Raw genomic sequence first — 22,019 nt, 5'->3', positions numbered from 1 at the left:
CAAGAACCTGAAAACACACAGAAAGAAACAGGCTGCTCCCTAAAACCAAGAGCCGCAACTCACCCCATCTTACTATCGACTGGCTGTCTTCAGACTGATGCTCCCAGATACTTTACTACAGAAACCCATAGCCTGCAAGCAGGACCAGGAAACATCCCACTCTTAAAATGATAGCCTGCAATTCCAACACAGTCCTCAATACATCACAGGGATCTAAAGTCCATTTAACTTAATGATTTCATCTTCTGAATTATTTTTCTGTTTTATTCATTTGCATTGTGGGTGGCGGTGTATATTAACTGCGTCCCTTTTTCACAGAGGTCCTTATCTAATCCCACCTTATCAGTGGGAGTCTATCCAGTCCATCTGCAGATAGCCTTTTCCTGTTGTTCATGCATCACAATTTAATTTTATATAAATCTGAAATGTAAATAAAATATAAATAATGTGGCTCAGGGTCTGGGTTTTTTTTAAAAGCAATTTAATTGTTTTGCTTTTGAGGAGTGGTTGAAGGTGACAATAAATTTCAATTGAAAAGCTATCCACTATCAAACAACTGTGAACACAAGTACTAACAGAATCCATATGAGCAGCTCTGCGATGCAGGTGTCAAAGATATTAAATCACAAAACACCTTATATTAAAGTAACTTCAATGACTAGGCTAAACTCAGAAAGAACAAGGCAATTCAAAGATGAGGGGACCACTTGGTCTTTAATATAACCGGCCCGTAGCATGTGTAAGATCACCCACCTCTTGAAGGGACCAGCAATGCTTTACCTAGGCAGTATGAGTTTCCATACGGAGCTGAGTTAAGGATGCCCTTTCAGTCTAAACGCTCAAGGATTTATTTTTAACTTTCTTGGGTTAAAGTCAGACTCTGTGTTGTTTTAATATATTTTTGTGAGGTTTAATTTCCTGTATTTTCTTTTATGGTGGCATAAAAAATAGCCCAACAAAAAGTCTGAGGGGAGCTATTAAAAAAAAAAAAAAAGCTCTCTCTGTAGCTACATTTCAGTTCACGCTCTAAGGCTGAACCACTGTATAAATCATGTCCCCAGTCTTCCAGGGTAGCAAACTGCATGGAGTCTTGATGCATTTTGAGCTGTACTTGAAACACCCTGGAAGCTCTGCCAAATTTGTCTTTCACTAAATACCTTTGAAAAATTCTCAACAAGATATCATGGCAGTTCAAAGTACTGAGAAATTGTAACTGCCTAATCTGTATATATAGATACGGGTTTATTTCAAGGCATGTTGAGTAGCTGATTTTCAAATAGACTTTTTTTTAAATGACCAAAAGAAACTGGGTGTGACAATTCCACCAGGAGAGATTAGCTAGCAGTGCTAATGAATCTAGTATTATAGGTGAACTGGAAAGCAACACGAACATTGAGCTAAACCCTGAGTAGCAGGCAGTATTGGAAATCACCCAGGAAAGCCTGTTCTCATTATGTTTCTAGTTCAGATTTGGGGCATCAAGAGCTTCAGATAGGCTTACTCTGAACTTTGGTACTCACCTGAACCAAACCTCCAGGGATTCTGAGGTTCATGTGTTGCTGGCAATGAGTAAATGAGCACTGCCAGGATAGTTGGTCACTAATTTCTGATGCTCTGTGACATTCTGACATGAGGCTTTCATACTCCATATTGTTAGAATAGCAAACCCACTCATTTTCCTGAACTCTTGAGACTCTGACTTTTTCAAATGTCAGTGGTGCCATTTTGCACCTAACTGGTTTGTGCAACTATGCACCCAGTCTTTGTACCGAGTTGCCCAGTAAGAGACTTCACTTGCTCTCTGAGCATGGAAATGTCCAATTTTTACATGCAGGCATAATAATTGTGCAAATCAGACAAGCTTCCAGGTAATCCGATTCTGACCCTCTGCTCTGATTTCTGGCGCTGACTCTGTCTCAACCCTTTGCTGTGGCTATAGTTCTGTGTCTCAGTCTTGGTTCCTGGTTCTGACCATCTTGATACTTGGCTCTGGCATTTAGACTCCAATCATTGGGCCTGACTCCTGCTCCAGCCACTAGACCTGATTGCCTACAACCCAGTCTCCTGAGAGTTTGAGCAGCCTATTTCAAAGGAAGGAATCATTCAGGGAAATAGGGGACCAGTTCTGTGAGCAGAGATCCCAACGAGACCAATGTCTCCCTCTCAGAGATAGTGGGTGCTGTATAGAATCTGCAGGCATAGATTACAGTCCTGCAAGTGAAAGCCACACCACCTGCCGCCCCTGCTCTTGACCCCCCACCCCCACCCCACCCGCTCCGGCAACCAGATTCCACTATCGGATAAATTTGGCTGTGACTGCAGCATCTTCCATGTCTCTTTGTACAGCCCCTGTGATACCAGTCAGGTCCCAAGACTTCCTTGACATGTTTGACAAGAAGAAAGCGGATATCTTGCTGCCCTATCGCAGTTATGACTGCCCCATTGATCTTCCACTGGGAACAGAGGTTCCCTTTGACCACATCTACTCTCTGAGCCCAAGCTATAGGCCCTCCAGAGCTACCTTCAAGAGAACCTTTGAAAGGGGTTCATATATCCATCCACCTCTCCAGCTGGGACACTGATCTTCTTTGTAAAAAAGGATGGATCGTTACTGCTCTGAGTGGACTACAGGGTGCTAAATACGGTCACTGTTTGCAACTGGTATCCCTACCCCAAATCATTAACTCTGAGAGGCTTTGCTCTGTCAAGATCTTCCTGAAACTTGCCCTCTGTGGAGCATACAACTTGGTACGGATCCAGAAAGGAGATGCATGGAAGACCACCTTCCATACCCAGTATGGACATTTCTAGTACTTAATTATGCTAAGGAAACATCAGGGTCCCTAGTTAAGGTAGTCTCATGCAGCTCCACATTTACAGTGTGCACTTCAGGCCTCCCATCATTGTGAACCCGTGTACCGCAGCACACAAACGTACAGATCCTGCAACTCTCCCATGCTGAAGAACTGCTTAGGCCATGATGGCGTAGATGTTTATGGTGGCCTTCCGGAGCCCACGTTCTCCTTTGATGCAGCTGTGCAGTGCCTCAATGAGTATTTCAGCACTGCAGATTCTGTTCTGCTAGAGGAAAACATTTTTTAAAGCTCGCCGGCAGCCCAATGAAACCATATGTGAGGTTTGCATGTTGTTTGTGGCAGGTGGCCAGGACTGTGAATTTGGGGATGTTATGATGATCATGCTGAGGGATGTTTGTGATTGGCATAGCCAATAACCACCTGGGCAAATGGTTACTAGGTGAAGATGCTAGAACTCTAACTTTTGATGCCATGATCACTAAGAGGGAGACATTTCAGAGGGCTCTGACTGCAAGGGGCTCAGTGTCTCAGACTGCAGCTAACTTTTTGTCTACACTTAAACCAGCATCTGCTCCTCCTGCTTCCATCACCCAGAGTCATATGGTGCTACCTACTCCTGCTCCACAGCAAAAGTTGCTGGCTCCTCACTCTTTCTGCTGTGGTGGTAGTATGGGTCACTTGGCCAAATTCCCTGGCTGCCTGGCTAGAACGGCTATGTGCCAGAAATGCACCAGTGAGAAGGCACTATATCGATATTATTTTTTACTGACTATGACCACACTGAGGGCAGGTCTACGCTATGGGGTTAAGTTGACCTAAGTTAAGCAACTCTAGCAATGTGAATAAGTAGCTGGAGTCGATGTAGCTTAGATTGACTTATTGTAGTGTCTACACCGCCCTGGGCCGATGGGAGAAACTCTCCTGTTGACTTACCTTATGCTTCTCGTTCCAGTGGAGTTCTGGAGTCGACGGGAGAGCGATCTGCGGCCAATTTAGCGGATCTTCACTAGACCCGCTAAATCGACCCCTGGTGGATCGATCGCTGCAGCGTCGATCCATGGTAAGTGTAGACAGTCTAGTTACATGGGAGATATAAGAACTCCTGGTGATAAAGTTCCTTTAGAATTGGGTATATGCTACTCTTCATCTTGGTGAGTTAAACATGAAAAACTCATTGCTAGCAGGGGATACACATGGACTGCAGTGCAGATTGCAGGTCTAGATCTAGACTGCCACGCAGACTGGGTTGTTTGGATCTGGGGTTTCAAAAGCAAGCCATGAATTTTGGATCCAAATCCAAATTCCCACAAAGTTCTCAGTGTTTGGATCCATGTTACTGACTCAGGTTTGTTTCTTCATAGAGAAGATCCTGTACTCTTTGTGTTCATAAAGAATTTTGTGCAGAGTATTTTTCTTCTAGTCCACTTGAAATCTTCAAGGAAGGAGCTAAGAAGTTGAGATTTATTCCTACTATAATTTCATACAGTGCATTGTCAGTCAATAAAGGTACACTCTATATGGGAGAAACCAACCACTCTTGCACCAGCAGTGTCAGTTTGATGGTAGGTCAGCAGCTTTGCTATTACTATTTCCTGTTTTTCCCCCTCTTTCTTCCTAACCTCTCTGTGTAGGCCTGACCTTATTCCCATTAAAGTTCATTAAAACTCTTCTTGACTTCAATAGAATCTAGGCCCCTAATTTGTTTCCCCCTCAGTTTAGATTTCAATGTTCCTCAGGTAAGTCATTTACTCTTGGAAGTGGTGGTCTAATCTAGTGGCTCTCAAACTTTTTAGACTGTAACTCCCTGAATCTCTATTCTTCCTAGCCAGGATATAACTGGGCCTCTCCCATTTAACAGTATAGGAGGTGCAGAGTGGTGGTGGCCCCTGAAAGCTTTTCATGACCACCAGATTGAGAACCCCTGTTCTAATCCAATGCAACATGCATTGTAATATACACGTGCCCCTATATTTATACATAATATGCAAGTCAATGAGAGGTAAGAGCTCTCAGCAGTTTGCAGGATTGAATCTCTGACATTCTAATATGACTACATATGACTTGCAAGAAACCTCTTCTTGTGTTAGATTATTTGTATACCACTGCCTTGCATTTTCTGTTACAGCTATTTCAATATCTGAATAAAAAATTAAATGAGAAAAGAAACAGATTGAATTCGATACATGCTGAAAAATCATAACACCACAGGAGTCTGAACATAAATGTGTTACTAATCATGAAAGTTCCTGGAAGCTCGTGTGTGTATCTGGGCAGTAAGCTTAAAAAATGATGGAGCCAGATGGGCTGATGCCAATATGTTGGAATACCCAGCAAAACATATCTGAAGATCAAAGCAGCAAGTGGAATACGGAAACCCTTTCTAAACATTTTTACTCCTATTGTAAATTTGCGACTCCTCGTATTCAAATATTCACTTTATCATCTTAAACCTTACTTTGAATGCTCCATATTGGAATGACTCAGGCACATTGCTCAATGTAGAAAATGTATAGTTTATATTTTAAATTTAGTTACATTTATAAATGTTGTCCATAGTAATGTCATGACTGTGGGACTCATCTACATGCCTCAAAAACTAATCAGGGCACTTTGTTTCCATGAACGGTACAATTTAGACAGGCCTGCAGACTGAAGTTCTCTAATTATTAACGGAACTCATCCTGATCAAACAGTTGCAGTGCAAGGGTCCCCTATCCCATCCTGCAAAAGTACCTCCGTCCTGATCTGGATGGACAAGCTTTAGGTGCATGTAAGGAGTTCAGATTCCATGGCCCATTGTAAGCTAATTCTTCAGTCATTTTAGTTTGCCAGTTTAGGGTACCAGTTGTTTTGATGCCTTTTTAGATGCGGACATCTGTCCTTCAGTACCTGGGCTCATGAACATGCACAGACCACAGAAATTTCCATGGTGTGGCACCAGCTGAAAAGTGATCTCAGCTTTCTGGAAGATCCTTGTAGTATCAGCATAATCTAACTCAGGTAATAAAGCACATGGTTCACAGAGCTGTAAAGGGAGAAAAATCTCTGTGTATGAAAGACACAGACCCTGGATTTACCAGCAAAATGAAGACTAAGCTTCAAAGGACGACAAACATGAAAAGATTATGGAAAGGCTTGCCATGAACCTATGGCAGCAGCTGGGAGACACTGAAGAAAATTAGAAGATACATCATATGTACGTGCATTTGACAATTGGTAAAATTCACCTTGGCAAGGGGAGAGTGTGGGGTGGAAACTGCACCTTTTGGTGCCAGCAGGAACCATAGTGCTCTGGCTGGGGGAGATCTTAATTCCAAGAGGATAGCATTGCCAACTTCCCTCGGAGGGATCCCACTCAATAGCCTCTCTCCCGGGGTTGCTATGAAGTACCAGTTTCCAATTAAAGTTCTCGCCTCCTGGCATTACCTCTGTTCATTACATAAGGAGGCATGTATTTGGGGGATGGCACTATACAGTGCTTGTGGAGCAGCGGGAAGAAGAGTCTGAAGTGACATGACTCAAGTACGACCCATTTCCAAACTGCAGTTTGGGAAGCTCTGATGAGAAACACATGATTGAATCTTACAGACATTTAAGATGGTAATTCAAATGAATGGCCAATGGCAAAAGCTCTGGCACTTCCAAGCAACAAGATTTATTTGGACCATAGAGTAATCACTGGAGTTTCCTATCATTGTAGGAAACAACCGAACTACAACCTGCAGCAGCAGCTAACAATAAGAGTGCTGTCTCCATGCAAGGTTTTTCTCCCCAAGGCTGGATCCTTGAGGTTTAGGATGCACATGTCGTTGCAGGAAAGCAATCAAAAAAATCTGTGTGTGCTTCACCCTAGCAACTGACCATGGAGTCCTGCCTCCCTAGAGGCTCCTCCCCCTCTGACTACCAGGTGGCTGCTGTTAGTTTCCTGACTTACTCCTGAGTGCCTGCAGCCCTGCTGTCATTACTCCACCCTTGTGCACCTGGGAAAGTTCTATGTCAGGACTTCAACTTTCTGCTTGCGGGTATTCAGGTAAGGCCTGTTGCCTGTTGGGTCATTTGTGAGGACCCAAAATCTATTACATGGTGGAATGTAATCTCACAAATTGAGTGGTGGAAGCCTTGTTGCTTGGGATACAAATGTAGCCAGGACAGAGCATTGGAAAACTTCCTGGAGAGAGCAGCCCTGCATTGCTGAGCAGGAGAGATTAGGAGATAGATTTAGCCAAATTAATCAGTTGAGTTTGTGTGACAGCTGCAATCTTGACTGACACAAAGGATTGAGCCAGGGACCTCCAGAGCTAAAACCATGAGCTGCTATGGGAGCCATGCTCCCTAGCTGAGAGCTGTAACAGACTCGTAGCCTCTGGGCACCATGTGTGGCGGGTGAACCCCCCCCTTTTGGGGAGGCTAGCCCCCCGACCCCACCCCTTCTGCCCAAGCACACACCCCCGTCTGCTGGAGCCCCAAGCCCCCGTGGCCGGAGGAGCCCTAAACCTGCCTCCCTGCGGCTGGAGGAGCCCCAGCAGGCCCAGCCCAGCTGTGCTGGTTGGCTAGAGCTCCCCGGGCCCCTGGCCTGACCCCACCTCAGCTGCCATGGGCCACCAGCCTGAGCCGCCACCGGCCCGAGACCCAAGCTGAGCTGAGCCCCCACCAGCTTCGGGGGAGAGGAGGAGCGAGGGCAGGGCCTTGGGACAGAGCATGAGCATGGCCACAGGCCTGGGATAGGCGAAGCTTAGCCTCCCCTGGCCTTTGATACCCACCGCCCATGTTGGGCACAGAGGGCGAACATAACACACTGCTCAGTGTGTTATGCTTGCATTGTGGCAGGCACTTCAAATATTCTCCTAGCCCTAATGCGTAGCAGACTGACGCCCAAGTTCACAGCCCTCCTCTCACATACCACCCTCTGCTCACATGTTTCAGTAGTGGAACGGTTCTTTCGTCAGACAACAAAACTCTCTCTGGAGAGAGCCAAATAAACACCCTTTCTACAGTGCTGCATAAATAGCCTTTTATAGCTGGAAATGAGGGGTACCATTAAGAGACAAGCTTAGGGGAAAAATCCAGTCAAACCTATTAGCCTTTAGGCCATGTCGGGAATGTTGTAACAGCCTCATGAAAGGTTCTGCGTAACCTCCTTCATACAGTGGCTCTTAACAATGAACGTCTAATAAATGTACAGTCTGCAAGAATTTACTATACAGTAACTAATCAGATTTATATCGTCATAAATGTCAACAGCTCTGCTTCTGTGATTTATAGCAGTCCTTAATTACAAGCTATACTAGGATATGAGATGTAGGACTCCAATTGTGCAGTGATGTTATACAACTGCACATTGGTCATAGTGTTTTGGAACAACTACTTAGTAATGCTGCACAATCTGTAAGTGGCCATTTTAAAAAATAAATCTTAGCACCACTGTCATGCTAAGCATTACAAAGAAATCCCAGAAGAAACCACTGTAGGAAATACTAGGGCTTATTATAACATAGAACAAGTCTCCCTCCTATTATAAAAGGAGTGCATACTGGGGTTTTCTGCATGAAAACTTTTCATCAGTTTCCTAGTCAGGGCAATACCCTGCTTCCTATAGCTTAGAATAATAGAGTACGTTCAAGAGCAAATTATGGTTCTGCAAACGTTCATTACCTGGACACCGTGGGCAGCACAGCTGTGGCACGTGCACTGGAGTAGGGCAGTGTAGGCTTGGACATCTTATTCTGCTGCATAATACGTTCCCATTCTGGGGAAATAATGCAACAATTAAATGCATGGATTGGGTATTGTGCCCTCTATTCTGCATCTAGCTATTATGGTGATAATGTTATGGGCCAGATTCTGATCTCAGTTACACCAGTGTAAGCCTGGGGTAGCTCCACTGATTCCAGATTTACACTGTAGTAACTGAAATTAGAAGGTGGAATAAATCCACAAAACAGCATAAATGCTTTCAAATCAAAGGGAGCATCTAGAAATGGGATCTCAACAATTTTCACTTGTGTATTCAAGTGTCTTTTGAGCCTAAGTGTAATTAGAAACTGCTTTTCCAAGGCTAAGGGATATATGACGAATGACAGGTCTCTGAGGCACCTCCTGTTGAGGATTCATTTGAGAGCAAAAGAGATCATAGAGTCTGTAATTTTTAATTCTTCCACTAAACCTGCAGAGAGTCCTCTGTTCTCATTGTATTGATTCCCCAATAGGCAAAGAAAACCAGTTGGTAAATAGTTATTTTTCTAAGAAATATGAGCAGGATTTGGGAATAGGGTTCATTATTCATAATTAATGTAATATTCTGTTTGACCATATCTAGGTTTGATTTATAATTAAAGCACAGGGAATATTCAGTCTCCGATGTCTCTAAACCATCTATGTTACACCAGAAAAGACTATCCATGTTACTCAAGAAAATACTATTTCAGATTTCCACTTCCCATCTTTAATTCATACCCTTAATTTAGCTATGAAAGCTGTTAATGTTTGTAAATAAGAAAGACTCTTCAACATGAACATTGATGCTGTGCTATGTTTGTGAATGATTGTAGTTTCTGGTGTAGCGTGAAATAAATCCATTTCAACTTCACATGGGCCATCAGAATACTATGAGACTGGTCCAGCCAATCAGTTTCCATTCGACTGGGCTCCAACACATACATTAGCATGCCTTGATATGGTCCCATCACTATACAGAAGCATTCCTTGTCATCATCATCAAAGTGCAATTCCACTCTGAAAAAAGACTCTAAAACTTTGTGTCTCAGTGATTCCAGATTGGATGTGCTGGGGTTGCAAAAAACAGGCCAGTCTTTTTGTTGTAAACTCTTTGGGGCACAGCGACTGTCATTTACTATAGGTCTGCACAGTGCCTTGCATGATGGGACCCCACACCGATTGGTTCAGCGGCATTGCTGCAGTATAAATGTTAAATTCTCTGCTGATGTAAATGAGCCTACCTCCATTGGCGTCAATGGAGATTTTTGCCTATTTACATCAACAAAAAATTGACCCAAAATGGTGGGTTTTTTTGAATTACCAGCCATTCAAACTCAACCTGAGCTCTGAAAACCAAGCTAGATTCTTTCCTTCTTGTGCATCATTAACATAATATGTTCCACAGGCCAAGTGCTATCCTCAGCGATACCATTGCCTTCAGTGGGTTTACACTGTTGTAACTGATTAGAATATAGTAAGCAATTCTGATTATGATAAACAAGGAATAATAGAATTCAGCTCCCTCTTTCTTAGCTGTGTCTGCACTGCTTAAAAAGTAGTAAACTTTTTAGACACTGACGGCTGCAGATTTGACTCTGAACACACACAGGGAGCAGCTCTATTGAGTAAGAAGGTGCCCTGTTTATAGAGTCACTTTTCAGAGTAGAATAATGATCTGGCTGTTTATAAACACTTCGCTTAACTGAACCTAACAGTCTGTGTGCAATTCTAACTCGACCTGACCCTGCCTTGTGGGAGATAATGATTTCTCTTTAGGTACTCTGCTTTACTTTGAACCCGTAAGCTTTTGCTTTTAAACAAGAACATGCAATCACTGTAAAACATGAAATACCAATTACTACTAATTTACTGCTGTATTTTCCCCCTTAAAATAAGAGCCTTCTCACTATAGGTCAACATTCAGGTGGCATTTCTTTGAGCTAAATCTTTGTCCAAGCATGAAGCTGGAGTAAATGGATGAGCACTGGGGATGTCCACAGGAAATCCCCCCGTCCAGGCTGCAGAGTGGCTGTGCTTCTACTCCACAGCTACTTTTGCACCCCTGCAAAGAGGGGGAGGAGGGAATTGGCTGGTGGATCCATGTAGTCCTGGATCCACTGAGATGCAGGGAGCCACTTCTGGGCTGTGCTTGGCGGTGCACCTACCCTCTATTCAGCCATGTCAGCAATGTTGTAACCACCTCATGAAAGATCGTGCGTAGCCTCCTTCATAGGGTGGACATGGTCTTCTATCCTACTTCCACCCTCCCATATCCCTTTGCACCAGTTCCGTTGTCATTCAATCCATGTGTGTTTGTGGAAACAGGATTTTCCCCACATGAATCTTATGATGAATGGGTTTGCATGGAACATGGCAGTTCTTCTTTAACGTTAATACCTATGAGGCTCATATGCTGTTTGCATTCCACATGATTTCCTTTTCCTCCAGCTTGTCTAACTTCTTTCTAAAAATCACTGATTGATGATTTCTCTTCAGACACCTAAAGTCTCAAATTAATTTCCCCCAATCCCCACAATCAGGCACCCCCTTTAAGCAGTTTAATGAGCATTTTACCATTCATTGATTCAGAAGGCTTTTAAACATTCATGGAGGGTTAGCAAAAGTGAATGGAAAATCCTCATAACTTTAGAACTCTGGAGTGTTACATGTGTTAGTGATTCAAATCCCTGAACCATGGTGGGTTTTCTGTATAGTCCTTTTAGAGCACTCAGGGAGAAATTCTGCCCTCCGATATGCCCCCCCAAGCTATCTGTCATGTTGCCAAGGGGTCTATCACTGTGGTATCTAAACATCAATCACCGACTGAAGGGGACCTGATCATGCCCTGAAACCCTATAACTTTAAAAAAGATACTTTCCCCCCTTTTCGATATGTTTCTGAGCAGCAGAAGGAGAAGATATGCACCACTGCCAAGCTTGTGTGCTACTGTTTGTATGTGTGCATGAAAGTGAAGTAGCAGATTCTTTAGGATAAGTGCTGCACAGGGTCCAGTGTTTTATACTTGCAGGGGAATAAATGGTCAAAAAGAATTTATTGAGCACTAAAGATAGCAGACCAAACACACCATCTGGAGTGTCACGTGGTAGTGATTCAAATCCCTGAACCATAGTGGGTTTTGTGTTTAAAATGACTATAAAGCACTTTAAGGGACAAATTCTGCCCTCTGATATACCCCTCTCCCTCACCCCAGCTAACTGTCATGTTGCTAAGGGTCTCTCACTGTGGTATCTAAACATCAATCACCAATTGAAGGGAGCCTAATCATGCCCAGAAGGGCTCATCCTTTCATGTCAAAGCCAATTCTCCCAACTCCCCAACCCCTTCTTTTCTCCTCCTTCGTTCTCCCTGCCTTTTCCTAGATTTTTATAAGTTGTGGCATCCCAGCCTAATTCCCCCAGTGCTCTGAGGGAGATTTCCTTACTGTGGGAATGCCTTATTGGTGTTGCATTTAGATCTCAACACAATCTTGGGTTCAGTCTAATCTTCCATCCAAAACGGTGAGGACCATATGTGGATGCAGGATTCATATTAGTCAAGATTTAATGCAAAGAATATGTAAGGCTGATGCCTAGTTAAGGAGTCTTTTGCCTGTTCCATCACTGTAAAAGGCATGCATGATCTATGTATTTTTGCCAATATTGCCCTCCTCTGTTGAGGCAGGGGATCCCAGCTGTGGAATACCTTTTCACCCTGCAGTTGCTGTGGAAGCCAATAGGAGCTGGACACTATAGGAGAGCAGGATTGGGCCCCACTGCCGTGTAAATACAATGTAAGGACTTGTACTCAGTTAAGAACATGCAAGGAGTCACAAGAGCTAAACCTGAATTGACCTACCTCTGAGCAAAGACAGTTAACACAGTAAACGAGTCCATAGGGTTCTAGGTAGGGATGCCATCTTTCTCCTACACGGTACTTCTTATCTTGAAACACACAGTATGTCTCTGAATCTGTTAAAATAATATGGAATAGAAAGAGCGATGAATTAATAATCCCTTTCAGTGCAGGAAAGCAGTGGTAGCTGTGGTATCTCAGTTAGGACTCTATGTAAACCTCAGGTAGCTGTGTTTGTTTAAGTGCAAAGAAGTTTGTAAAGAATTCTACTTTTTCCTTTTCTTTGAGATCCCAATTTAAAAATGAATGCCTTCATATTGGATACCAGTTTCTAGCCAAGAAACCCACCAGGTTTCTGATGTGGTAGCTTTCAGGCTGGGTTGATTCACTAGCCTTTCACATCCTAGAGACTTGGGTTCAAATCCTTTGTAAGTCACAAATGAAAGCGCTTAGTCCCTCAGCCTAATTCATAGTAAATAAAATGTTCCCATCTCAAAGGCATGGCAGCAGTCTCTGCTCAGGACAGCAGAAGTGTTGAAGGACAGAATGAGGAAATGTGCATGTTCTATATTTCCATAGTTTAAGAACCAGATCAAACAGGAGCATGTCATGTTATTTGATACAGTGTCTTGATCTTATCTATGCAGCAGTGTGGAGGATATCTTTAGAGGCCTATTTCTCAGCAAAGGCCTCTAATTTCACAAGTATAGTTTTCCACTTGCAACTAACAGCAAACACAACTGGTACAATTTAGCTATCTACTTATGTGATGCTGCTTTGGTAAATGTTAATGTCAAGCCTCATGATAAATTATCACCCTTCTTAAAAACACATCTCGTAACAACACACAAATACTTGTCTCCCAAATGTTAGAACGAGAGTGGAATGTCCCTTAGCATTCAGTCTGCTAAAAGCAGGTAGCAAGATGCAGGGATTACTGGTAGCATGTGTAAAGTGATCTGCTTTCACTTCAGACAGCTGCATGGTGAATGACGCTTAGTGTCTGAAAAAGTAATGAGCTGAAGTTGCAACTGGAAGTTGCTGAATTTTCCTGTGCTGCCTCTGCTCTGGGCAAGGTTAATTTGCACAGGTCTTTCTTGTGAATAAGCTCAAGAGAGCAGAGACTGCCTTCTTTGGACCAATTCAGTTGATTTTTTGCTGCATCCCCTTGCTTAGGACAAGAAGCTGGGTTGGAAAGATTTGACACTCTGTCTGTGACGACTCCTTGAAGTGCAAGCACTGAGCTCAGACACAGGCCAAAAGACCTGCACATGCAGGTAGAGAAAGGCACTAGGTGTCTCCTAGCAAGACCATAGTCTTCCTATAGATACTGGAGTGTGCTGTTAGTTACTCCTTCTGCTGTCACTCACTCTTTCTGAAATGTATTAACATCTCCCATGGATCATTTGGTTTCTAGAAATATTTCCTTTGTCTTGTTTATGTTCTTTTCTATATATCGCACCAAGTTTTTGACAGTGCCTGGATCCTTAATTTTCTCAAAGACTATTTCATCTCTCACCCAGTTCATTCTGTTTTTGGAACACAACAGGTCTGCCTTGGAGGAGGTTTACACTGGCTGAAAACCTCAGCACAATAGACTTATGGATGGGACAAAATCCAGATAATCTGTCAGATGTTTATAGAGGTCACTAAAATGCAATTAAGCACACTCTGTATGCAGGACATTTGAAGTAAAACAGATCTGGCAGCTTGATGTGTTATGTTCTTTATGATGTGATGAAAACTGTACAGTTTTAGGGAAATAGACCACAATTTATTTTGATTTGATTTTACTAAATGAAAACAAGCAGACACATATTTTCTGTGTTAGGCTCATTTTAATGCAAAACTGTTGTTAAAGTTCTATTACATATAAAAATTTTATTTGACACACACAATTGATAGACAACAGGAAAACCCACATTTAGTTTAATATGATAGATGCATTATTCTTTTGAAGTTTACTTACGTTTTACTTGTTCCGATTTACCTCCATCTATGAAAAGGAGCCAGAGCACACAGGAAAAGATAAATCGAAAGTCCTCCAATCTCCATTTTTTCCTCATCTTTGCCAGCAAAAAGGAAAGAAAAATCCCTTCAAAGGGCAGAATGTTGAGCTGCTGGGAAGAAAATGTGAAAAGACTTAAGACCGAAATCCTCTGGGACTACTTAAGATGAAGGTCTCCAATATGATTTCAACCAACATGTAAAAATCGACAGCTGCCAGAAAACAAGACAAGACAAAACAAAATAACAGCAAAAAAAAGTCTATACAGATCTTTGTTTAGTGAAACATTTTAGGCTTGAGATTAAATTGCTTCATTTTTGGAAAAGGGACCACATTCCCTTTCATAAAAGGTGAAAAGTGGGTATTACATCTTATAAAGTCCTTCTCTGATTGCAAAGCAAAGAACTTGCAAAGTGTAAGCAGTCTAAATACTTAAAACCCTCTTTCACAAGAGAAATAGTTTGTTTAAAATCTTTTCCATGGACAGAATCAGATCTTTTGTATGTAAAGAAGGAAGTATGAATGTTGGTTGTAATGCCTTAGCTTTGCCATGGTAAGAGTAATCTGAACCTTGAATATATGTTAACCCTTTAATGTGCATTCCCATTTATTTCAGTAGGTTCAGGATTTCACCCCAAATTAATTCATCCCCCATCTCCTCTTATTTTGGGACTCCATAAAATTGATTGTTCAGGAGTTAACTCTTACCGTTTCCTTGAAACCTGTTTTAATAACCCCTGCATTCTGCAGTTTTATGCTGAAGGTACAATATGCAATTGACATGCCAGTCTTTATTCAGGCAGCTCTTTAATAGCAACACCCTGTTAGCACAGAGCATAGTCATCAAGTATGCCTGGCCCTGAAACCTGCACTCATGGTGCCAGAACGCAAATTCTATTTGCCTTTTGTCTGACTTTTTCAAGATGGTCAGTCTCCTTAGAGTGAAAAGAGGAAACTGATCAAATTGTAATTAACATGGGTCTTTTTTTAAAAAAAATCCAATCTGGAACAATAAATTAATAAACATGTGAACCACAATAAAGAAAATTATTGTCCCATTAAAAGGACAGTTGGGAATAATTTACAGTGTTATTCATGTGGGTTTTTTTAAACAGTCTCAGTACTGGTTTTCCTTATGAAAGTTTGAAAAGTAATTCACTATTGGTGATTTAAACAATTATATAAACTTTTAAAAATATGCTCAAGTCATTTGACCTCTTTAGATAAGTCATCTGAAGATGACTTGTCAAAAATTGAATGCTGGACCCAAATTTCACAAGGTTTCAGTGATGCATTTTCAAAGCAGAAATATTTACTATACATGTAAATTAAAAAATTAAGGACAATTTAGAGGAGTGGAGAAGCACTGAGAAAAAACAACCCAAGTTCACCTTAAAATACTGTTTTTCAAATTCTCCTTAAAGAAACTAAACAAAATGCTTATACAAGCTACAAAGTAATCATTTTAAGTCATGTACTGATCAATAACACTTTTTAAACATCTACTCTTTCTGACTTGGGATTCTATAACAAGGGGCTGATAATATGGATGATTTGATCTATTATGTATGTTTTTCTCTCTTATGCTATTTCTTCCACTCCCAGTCCCCAAAACAACACCAGAAGCATGACCATCTACCCTCCCCATTCAAAAGAGTACAACCACTCTGTCTACTCATCATTGACCTCTGGCTGGTACTGTATAAACTCATTCTAAATAATTTAAAATGCATCTGAGAACATTCAAAAGCATAATGTAACTTTTAAAGGGTGCTCTTTACACAATAGCAAAATAAAATTTAAATTTCTTCTTGGGAACAAGAAATAAAATTTCATTTTAGGAACAAATGTTCGTTATCATTTTTCCCCTCAATGTGTTCAGATCTCACAGGACGTTTTCTAAGACAAATACTTTTAAAAAAAACTTGTTTAAAATGAAAAAAATTGCAATTTAGTCTCAGTATAACATGCCGGTATTCAGAGCAACAGTAGCATGCCTTAGATCACTAGAACTGGGAAAATGTGGGCATTTTAAATACTCTGACTTTTTTTGGCTGCTGTCTGGTTTTTTGAGCAAAAAATCTTTGTAAATGGAGCACCATTACTCCTCTTGGAGTCTTGGGAGCACTTTGATTGTTAGCTAGACTGGAAAGAACTCAAAAATGCTTTCATTTCAAAATGTCATTTCTTTAAACCCCATCTTGCTTAAAGGAATGTTAAATAGTACAATGAAATAGAGGAATTAACAATGGAAATTAAGTGGATTTTTAATCTCTTTAATTTCAAACTCATTGTTACAATAAACCTAAGCACAGGTACTTTTAGCAATAAACATATTCCCTCTATTTTTGAGCAATATGCTCAGTTGAAAATATGCTGAGCTAATTAATTGCTATTAAAATTAACCGTTTATTATCCATTATTGGTATTCATCAGTGAGAACCCCATTGTTAATTAGCATTACCTAGGACTGAAACAAGGCAGAAAACAAAGCCCTATTTTTATGTCTTTTGATTTCCAATAAATCCCATTTAATAGCTAAAAATGACAGAGCATGGGTCCACACTTTATATTATTAAAACGAAGCAGGAATGTTCAAAGAAAATTTGAATACATTTTTAAAGATCAGTGACGTGATCAATGTTATTACATGCAACTAGCCACCAAATATATTCAGATAAACTTTCTCCTAGAAGTTTAATCTGGTTAGTGAGCACAAGATGTAAATGGCAAGAAATGAACACATTAGTTTAAGAAATGTCAGTCACGGATGGAATGGCTTGCTGTCCTTTTGTAACACAAAAATGTACCACTGAGAACATACATTGTTGTTTTCTCATCGAGAAAGTGCAGTAGGGGGGAAAGCTTTCCTAGGCACTGCATTAGGCATGTTTTCTTACAAGGGCAGCCAATTGTAATAAAAGCTAGTTTGGTGCAGCCCTGGCCAGAGCACTGGCTTTTAATGGTTAAAGCCCGTATTACTCCTGTGGGACACAGAGGACTGTGTATCCTTTGCAGAGTTCTCAGCCCCCCACCCATAAGCGGGACGAAAGTTGAGTTCAAAGACTAACTTTAGCGGGGTCACCTGGGGCAGAGGGGAGCGGCTTGCCGAGTTCCCTAGCCGGCGAGCCCCATCCAGCCCGGCTCAGGGACACAGGGAAGCCAGCCCCCTGTGGCGGGCGGAAAAGGGGGCAAGCGAAGGGTATGGCACCTCCGGGAGCCCGGAGCGGCAGCCCCCGGCCAAGCGGCAAGCGAGCCAGTCCTAGCATCAGCAGCGAGGAGCCAGGTGGGGGGATCCCAAACGGGGCTCGGGTTCGGAGAGGACCAGCGGGCCCTGGTAGGTGTGTCGGTCCATGCCACAGCGCCCTGCTCTCTCTCAGTCCAGCCTTTCTCCTGCGGCCGCCTGAACACCCCCCCGGTCCCTGCCTGGCTACGGGTGGAGGGGAGAGACGGGAACAAACCTGCTAAGAAGGCAGAAGCCGGAGGGCTGGTCAGTTTCCGCAGCAGCCGCTGGAGACTCAAGTGGCTCCCCCTGGAAATAGGCGAGGGGCTTTGGCTGGGCTGGAGGGGAGGGAGAGGCAGGGATCTCACCCCCCGTGACTCAGTAACAGTCCCGGTGCCATCGGGCCCCCCTTCGCTCCAGGAGCCGTGGCGATGGGGAGTTCTGGGTCCTATAAACCCCCGCCCCCCAAATGAGCCGGGGTGGGTGGGACAAGCCAAGAGCTGATGGAGAGTCCTGGGGAAGAGCTGCCCAGGGTCTGATGTTGCCCTGCTGGGGGTGGGGGGGGGGGGAGAGAGAGAGAGGAGGGGCCTCTGCCACCTACTTTCCTTCCTCTTGCAGCTGCTCTGTGAAGGGCCGAAAGCCGGGAGCCCGGTGAGCTAGAGCTGGACCCAGCGCCTCGGAGGATGCTCTTAAATGAATCCTTCCCTGCACCCCCGCAGACCTGCTGGCAGCGGGGCTGCTGCCTTCGGGAGCAGGAATGTAGCCAGAGCCCCGGGGATCCGCCTTCCCCTCCCACCCTCTCCTTTCTCTGCACCCCCCTCGCTTCTGCCTGGCATACAAGTGGTGATTGACAAAAGTTTGGGGTGGAGTTTGTTTGATTTGGGGGGTGGGGGCGGGGCTGCCTAAGGGAGGCAGGAAAGTCAGTGCGGTAGGAAAACGAGCTCTTTCCATGGCAGGGATCTTAGAGCCTCTCCCCTCCCTCCCTCTGTGCAGGGAAGTTTCAAAAGATCCTCTCTACTCAAGTACACTTCACCCTGAGCTTAAAGGGGCCGCTCGCCCAGATCCTGGGACTAGTGTCCCCCCGCCCATTCACAAGCTTGCAGGGGACGGTGAGCCACAGGACAGGATGGTTCAGCTTTAAATGCCGGGTACTTCATTTCCAGAAAAGGAAAAACAAATTCTGCCCATCTTTAGGCAGCCACTGGCAATGGTCATAGTTTAATAGAAACCTATTAAATGTCTGTAAAAATTACTCTATACACTTAGATTTACTAGAGAATGAGATCCTGTCTGGGGGTGGGGGTGGGTGGGTTGTAATCATATAGAATTCTATCACAGCACTAGACTTCACTAATACATTCTAAAAGATGGTTTAAAAATTAAAAACCATAGCAAGGTTCCCATTTTCTAACAAATTGTATAGGGCTTCCCCGGAAGGCAAAGCTTTCAGTTCTGCTCAGTTTTCTTAGAGGTAGAAATATAAACCAAGCTGGCTCTGTAACAGGCTTTCCACACACACAGAGTACAGATCGTTGCTGGACTGATTAAGTTATTGTTTGTTAGGATTTGTCAGGCACCCTTTTCTGATACTCATGGCCTGGTCTGGTTTATTGTGTTAGAAGGTTTCAAGGTCATACTGAAAATCTGTTGGAACTAAATTAAACCCATGACTCATGACATTACATGCTTGGTCAAACATTCTTGTTCGTCTTGTTGTAGCCCCTTTAACTAATAAGAAGAGATCAGCAAACCCTTGACAAATGATCTGAGAGAAAGGGTGAGGTATGAAAAGACATCATGTAGGGAAACAAATTACAGCCTATTTCCCCTTAGTTTTGTATAAGGGTATTTGGGAGTCTAATACTGCTGAGAGGTCACAAGTCTCCCTGGACTTCAGTAAATCCCATAAAATTGAAAACTGAGTGCAACTTTTATTCCATCTATTGTAATACTAGACCAGATAAAACACTAGACATAGAGTTTACGGAACAATCTTGCATTAGCAGGGGGATGGATTAGATACCTCATGGCTGTTTTCCAGCTCAGTAAGTAACTGGGGTTGTGTACTAATATGATTTTACAACTCTTAGCATAAACCCCCCATGCTCTGAAGCTAAACATTATGAAAAGATTTTAGTGTATGCAAACACAATCCCCCCCAGATACACCTCAGTCTAGATTTTGGGTGTAAAATGTATTGACCTCACACACATATTGCTAAAGGAAGAAAACTTCACTGATTATGAGGAGATCTCAGTAATGAAGGTGGAAGCCACTGCTGCAGAATGACTGCCAGCACTTCTCTTGGAATGGGTGAGTTACAGGCAGAGGAAGAAGTGTGCTTGCGGAGAAAAACAAATGCCAGGATTCTATCAGAAACATGATCCTAAAATTCATGGGTGGGCAGGGAATCCTACTAATTTAGGCCCTGATCCTGCAAAGACTTATCAACAGAACTACTCATATTGGATAAACTTAAGCATGTGCATAAATCATTGCAAGATTGGAGCCTAAAGTTCTGAGATAAGGGTGTGCAACACCTAAGGGGTTTGCGCCTTGGAACATTTTGCCTGGTCTGGTAGCGTGGCTCTGGTCTACAAGACAGGTTTAATGTAGTGGGTGAACAACTCCCCTGTATGCACTCAGGCCCTGGCTTCTGAGCCAACCACCTATGACCTCTGAACTCAGCACTTGATCCAAAGTCTAGTTAACTAAAATCTTCCACTGACTTCAGTGAGTATTGGACAGAGCCTTCCCAGGGGATACCCTAGCCTCTGTTTGCCAGAAGCTGGGAATGAGCGACAGGGGATGGATCACTTGATGATTACCTGTTTTGTTCATTCCCTCTGGGGCACCTGGCACTGGCCACTGTCAGAAGACAGGATACTGGACTAGATGGACCCTTGGTCTGGCACAGTAGGGCCATTCTTATGTTCTTATACTTTTGGCAAGTGGGGAGCCAGTCAGATGTGTGGCCACTTGCAAATCCTTCTGCCTTCCCATTTCAGATGATATGGCCTTAATCTGACAAGCTAAGCAGGAACAGACCTGGAGACCTCCAGGAAACGTAGCAGACACAGGCATAACAAGGTCCATTGGCTAGACATTGAAGCCAGATACATTCAAGTGAAATAAAGAACGAATTGCCTAACAAGAGACATGGTGGATTCTCCATCACTTGAAGTCTTTAAATCAAGATTGGATTCCTTTCTGAAGAGATGCTCTAGTTAAACCAGAGATTGTTGGCTTTGATTTGATGCAGGAATAACAGACTGAAGTTTCATGGCGTGTGTTATGAAGGAGGTCAGGCTAGACGGTTATCATGATTCCTTCTGTCCTTATAGTCTGTGAAAAAAAATCATGGTGCCGTGGGAAGTGGTGTTGATGTCAGTTTTCCCTCTGAGTCCAAACTGAACCATTTCCCTGCATGGCGTCAGGAGGAGCTATGCTGCTAAGGTGCCATCTTTCAGATGAGATATTAAAGGTTTCCTGATCAGTGGTGGTGATTAAAGATCCCCAGGCATTTCTCTGGAAGAGCAGGGGCAACTGACATGGTGTCCTGGCTGGATTTCAGTATAATATTGTTTAGCTTATCTTCCTGAATTCCCATATTGCTAGAGTTGGATAAGGAATTATTTTCCATGCCTGGTCTCTACACTGTTCTGTTACCAAAACTGATCTATTCTGAAGCTGTGTTCTGCCACAGAACTAGTTGCATTTTGATGGTGGATTAATTTACCTTTACATATAATATGTCTGTATGTGGGATTTTCAAAAGTGCCTGAAGGAGTTTGACATCCATATCCCATTGACTTTCAGAGGGAGTTAGGTAACTTTTTGAAGAGGCCTATCCATAATTTGTAATTGAAAAAAAGGAACTCTAGAGAAATTAACTTATAGTAGAAATAAAAATGTATTGTTGAGCTGTCTTTTGACTGTGACTGCAATACCCTTTCCATGATCTGTTCTTATAGCAAAGTCCAATAGAATTTAATAGGCATGAAACTAATAGGATTTCTATAGGTATTACTCTATATGTCTATATAGTGTAATAGCCAGAGAAATGCTTTCAATAGGTTTTTGGAACTGTCTTGTAGAATTCTTTAGAGATGGAGAGATGGAATTCTTTATTCGGTTCTAGTGACTGGTTCAAGAAAGTCTATGCCAAAGTTAGTATTTTCTGTTAAATTCCCATTGTGCCCTGTATTGTGCATTGCATCTGATATGGCCCTGTATTAAAGAGTCTGTGAACATTACATATCACATACCTTATGGGCTGCAATACAGTACTCAGATTCAGTGCAAAGCAAAAAGACTTTCCTTTGCTCTGTGCCCATGAAGTAGGGTGCAATTGCAGTTCCTGTACTTCCCAATGCATAGGGATTTAGCACCCCTAGGGCACAGA

The 22,019-nt window shown here is 42.7% G+C and overlaps 1 protein-coding gene across 7 annotated transcripts in view; it reads right to left on the bottom strand.

The window, feature by feature from the left end:
* The window catches only part of CHRDL1 (chordin like 1), a 160,571-nt gene that overhangs the window by 34,624 nt on the left and 103,928 nt on the right, over positions 1–22,019 (bottom strand). For 2 of the 7 annotated variants that reach the window (XM_074962475.1, XM_074962481.1), the window contains exons 1-4: positions 18,216–18,406; positions 14,353–14,503; positions 12,387–12,499; positions 8,469–8,562 (exon numbers count right to left, since the gene is read on the bottom strand). In XM_074962475.1, the coding sequence (XP_074818576.1) occupies positions 8,469–8,562; positions 12,387–12,499; positions 14,353–14,449 (304 nt within the window). In that variant the 5' untranslated portion in view covers positions 14,450–14,503; positions 18,216–18,406. Of the gene's footprint in view, positions 1–8,468; positions 8,563–12,386; positions 12,500–14,352; positions 14,504–17,852; positions 18,108–18,215; positions 18,407–22,019 lie in introns of those variants that run through there. The other 5 variants (XM_074962476.1, XM_074962478.1, XM_074962477.1 and 2 more) reach the window with 5 other exon arrangements.

The sequence above is a fragment of the Natator depressus genome, chromosome 9 (genome assembly GCF_965152275.1).
Source record: "Natator depressus isolate rNatDep1 chromosome 9, rNatDep2.hap1, whole genome shotgun sequence".
NCBI lineage: Eukaryota > Metazoa > Chordata > Testudines > Cheloniidae > Natator > Natator depressus.
Note: the sequence above shows the minus strand (reverse complement) of the source record. Positions and strands in the feature narration are given on the sequence as shown.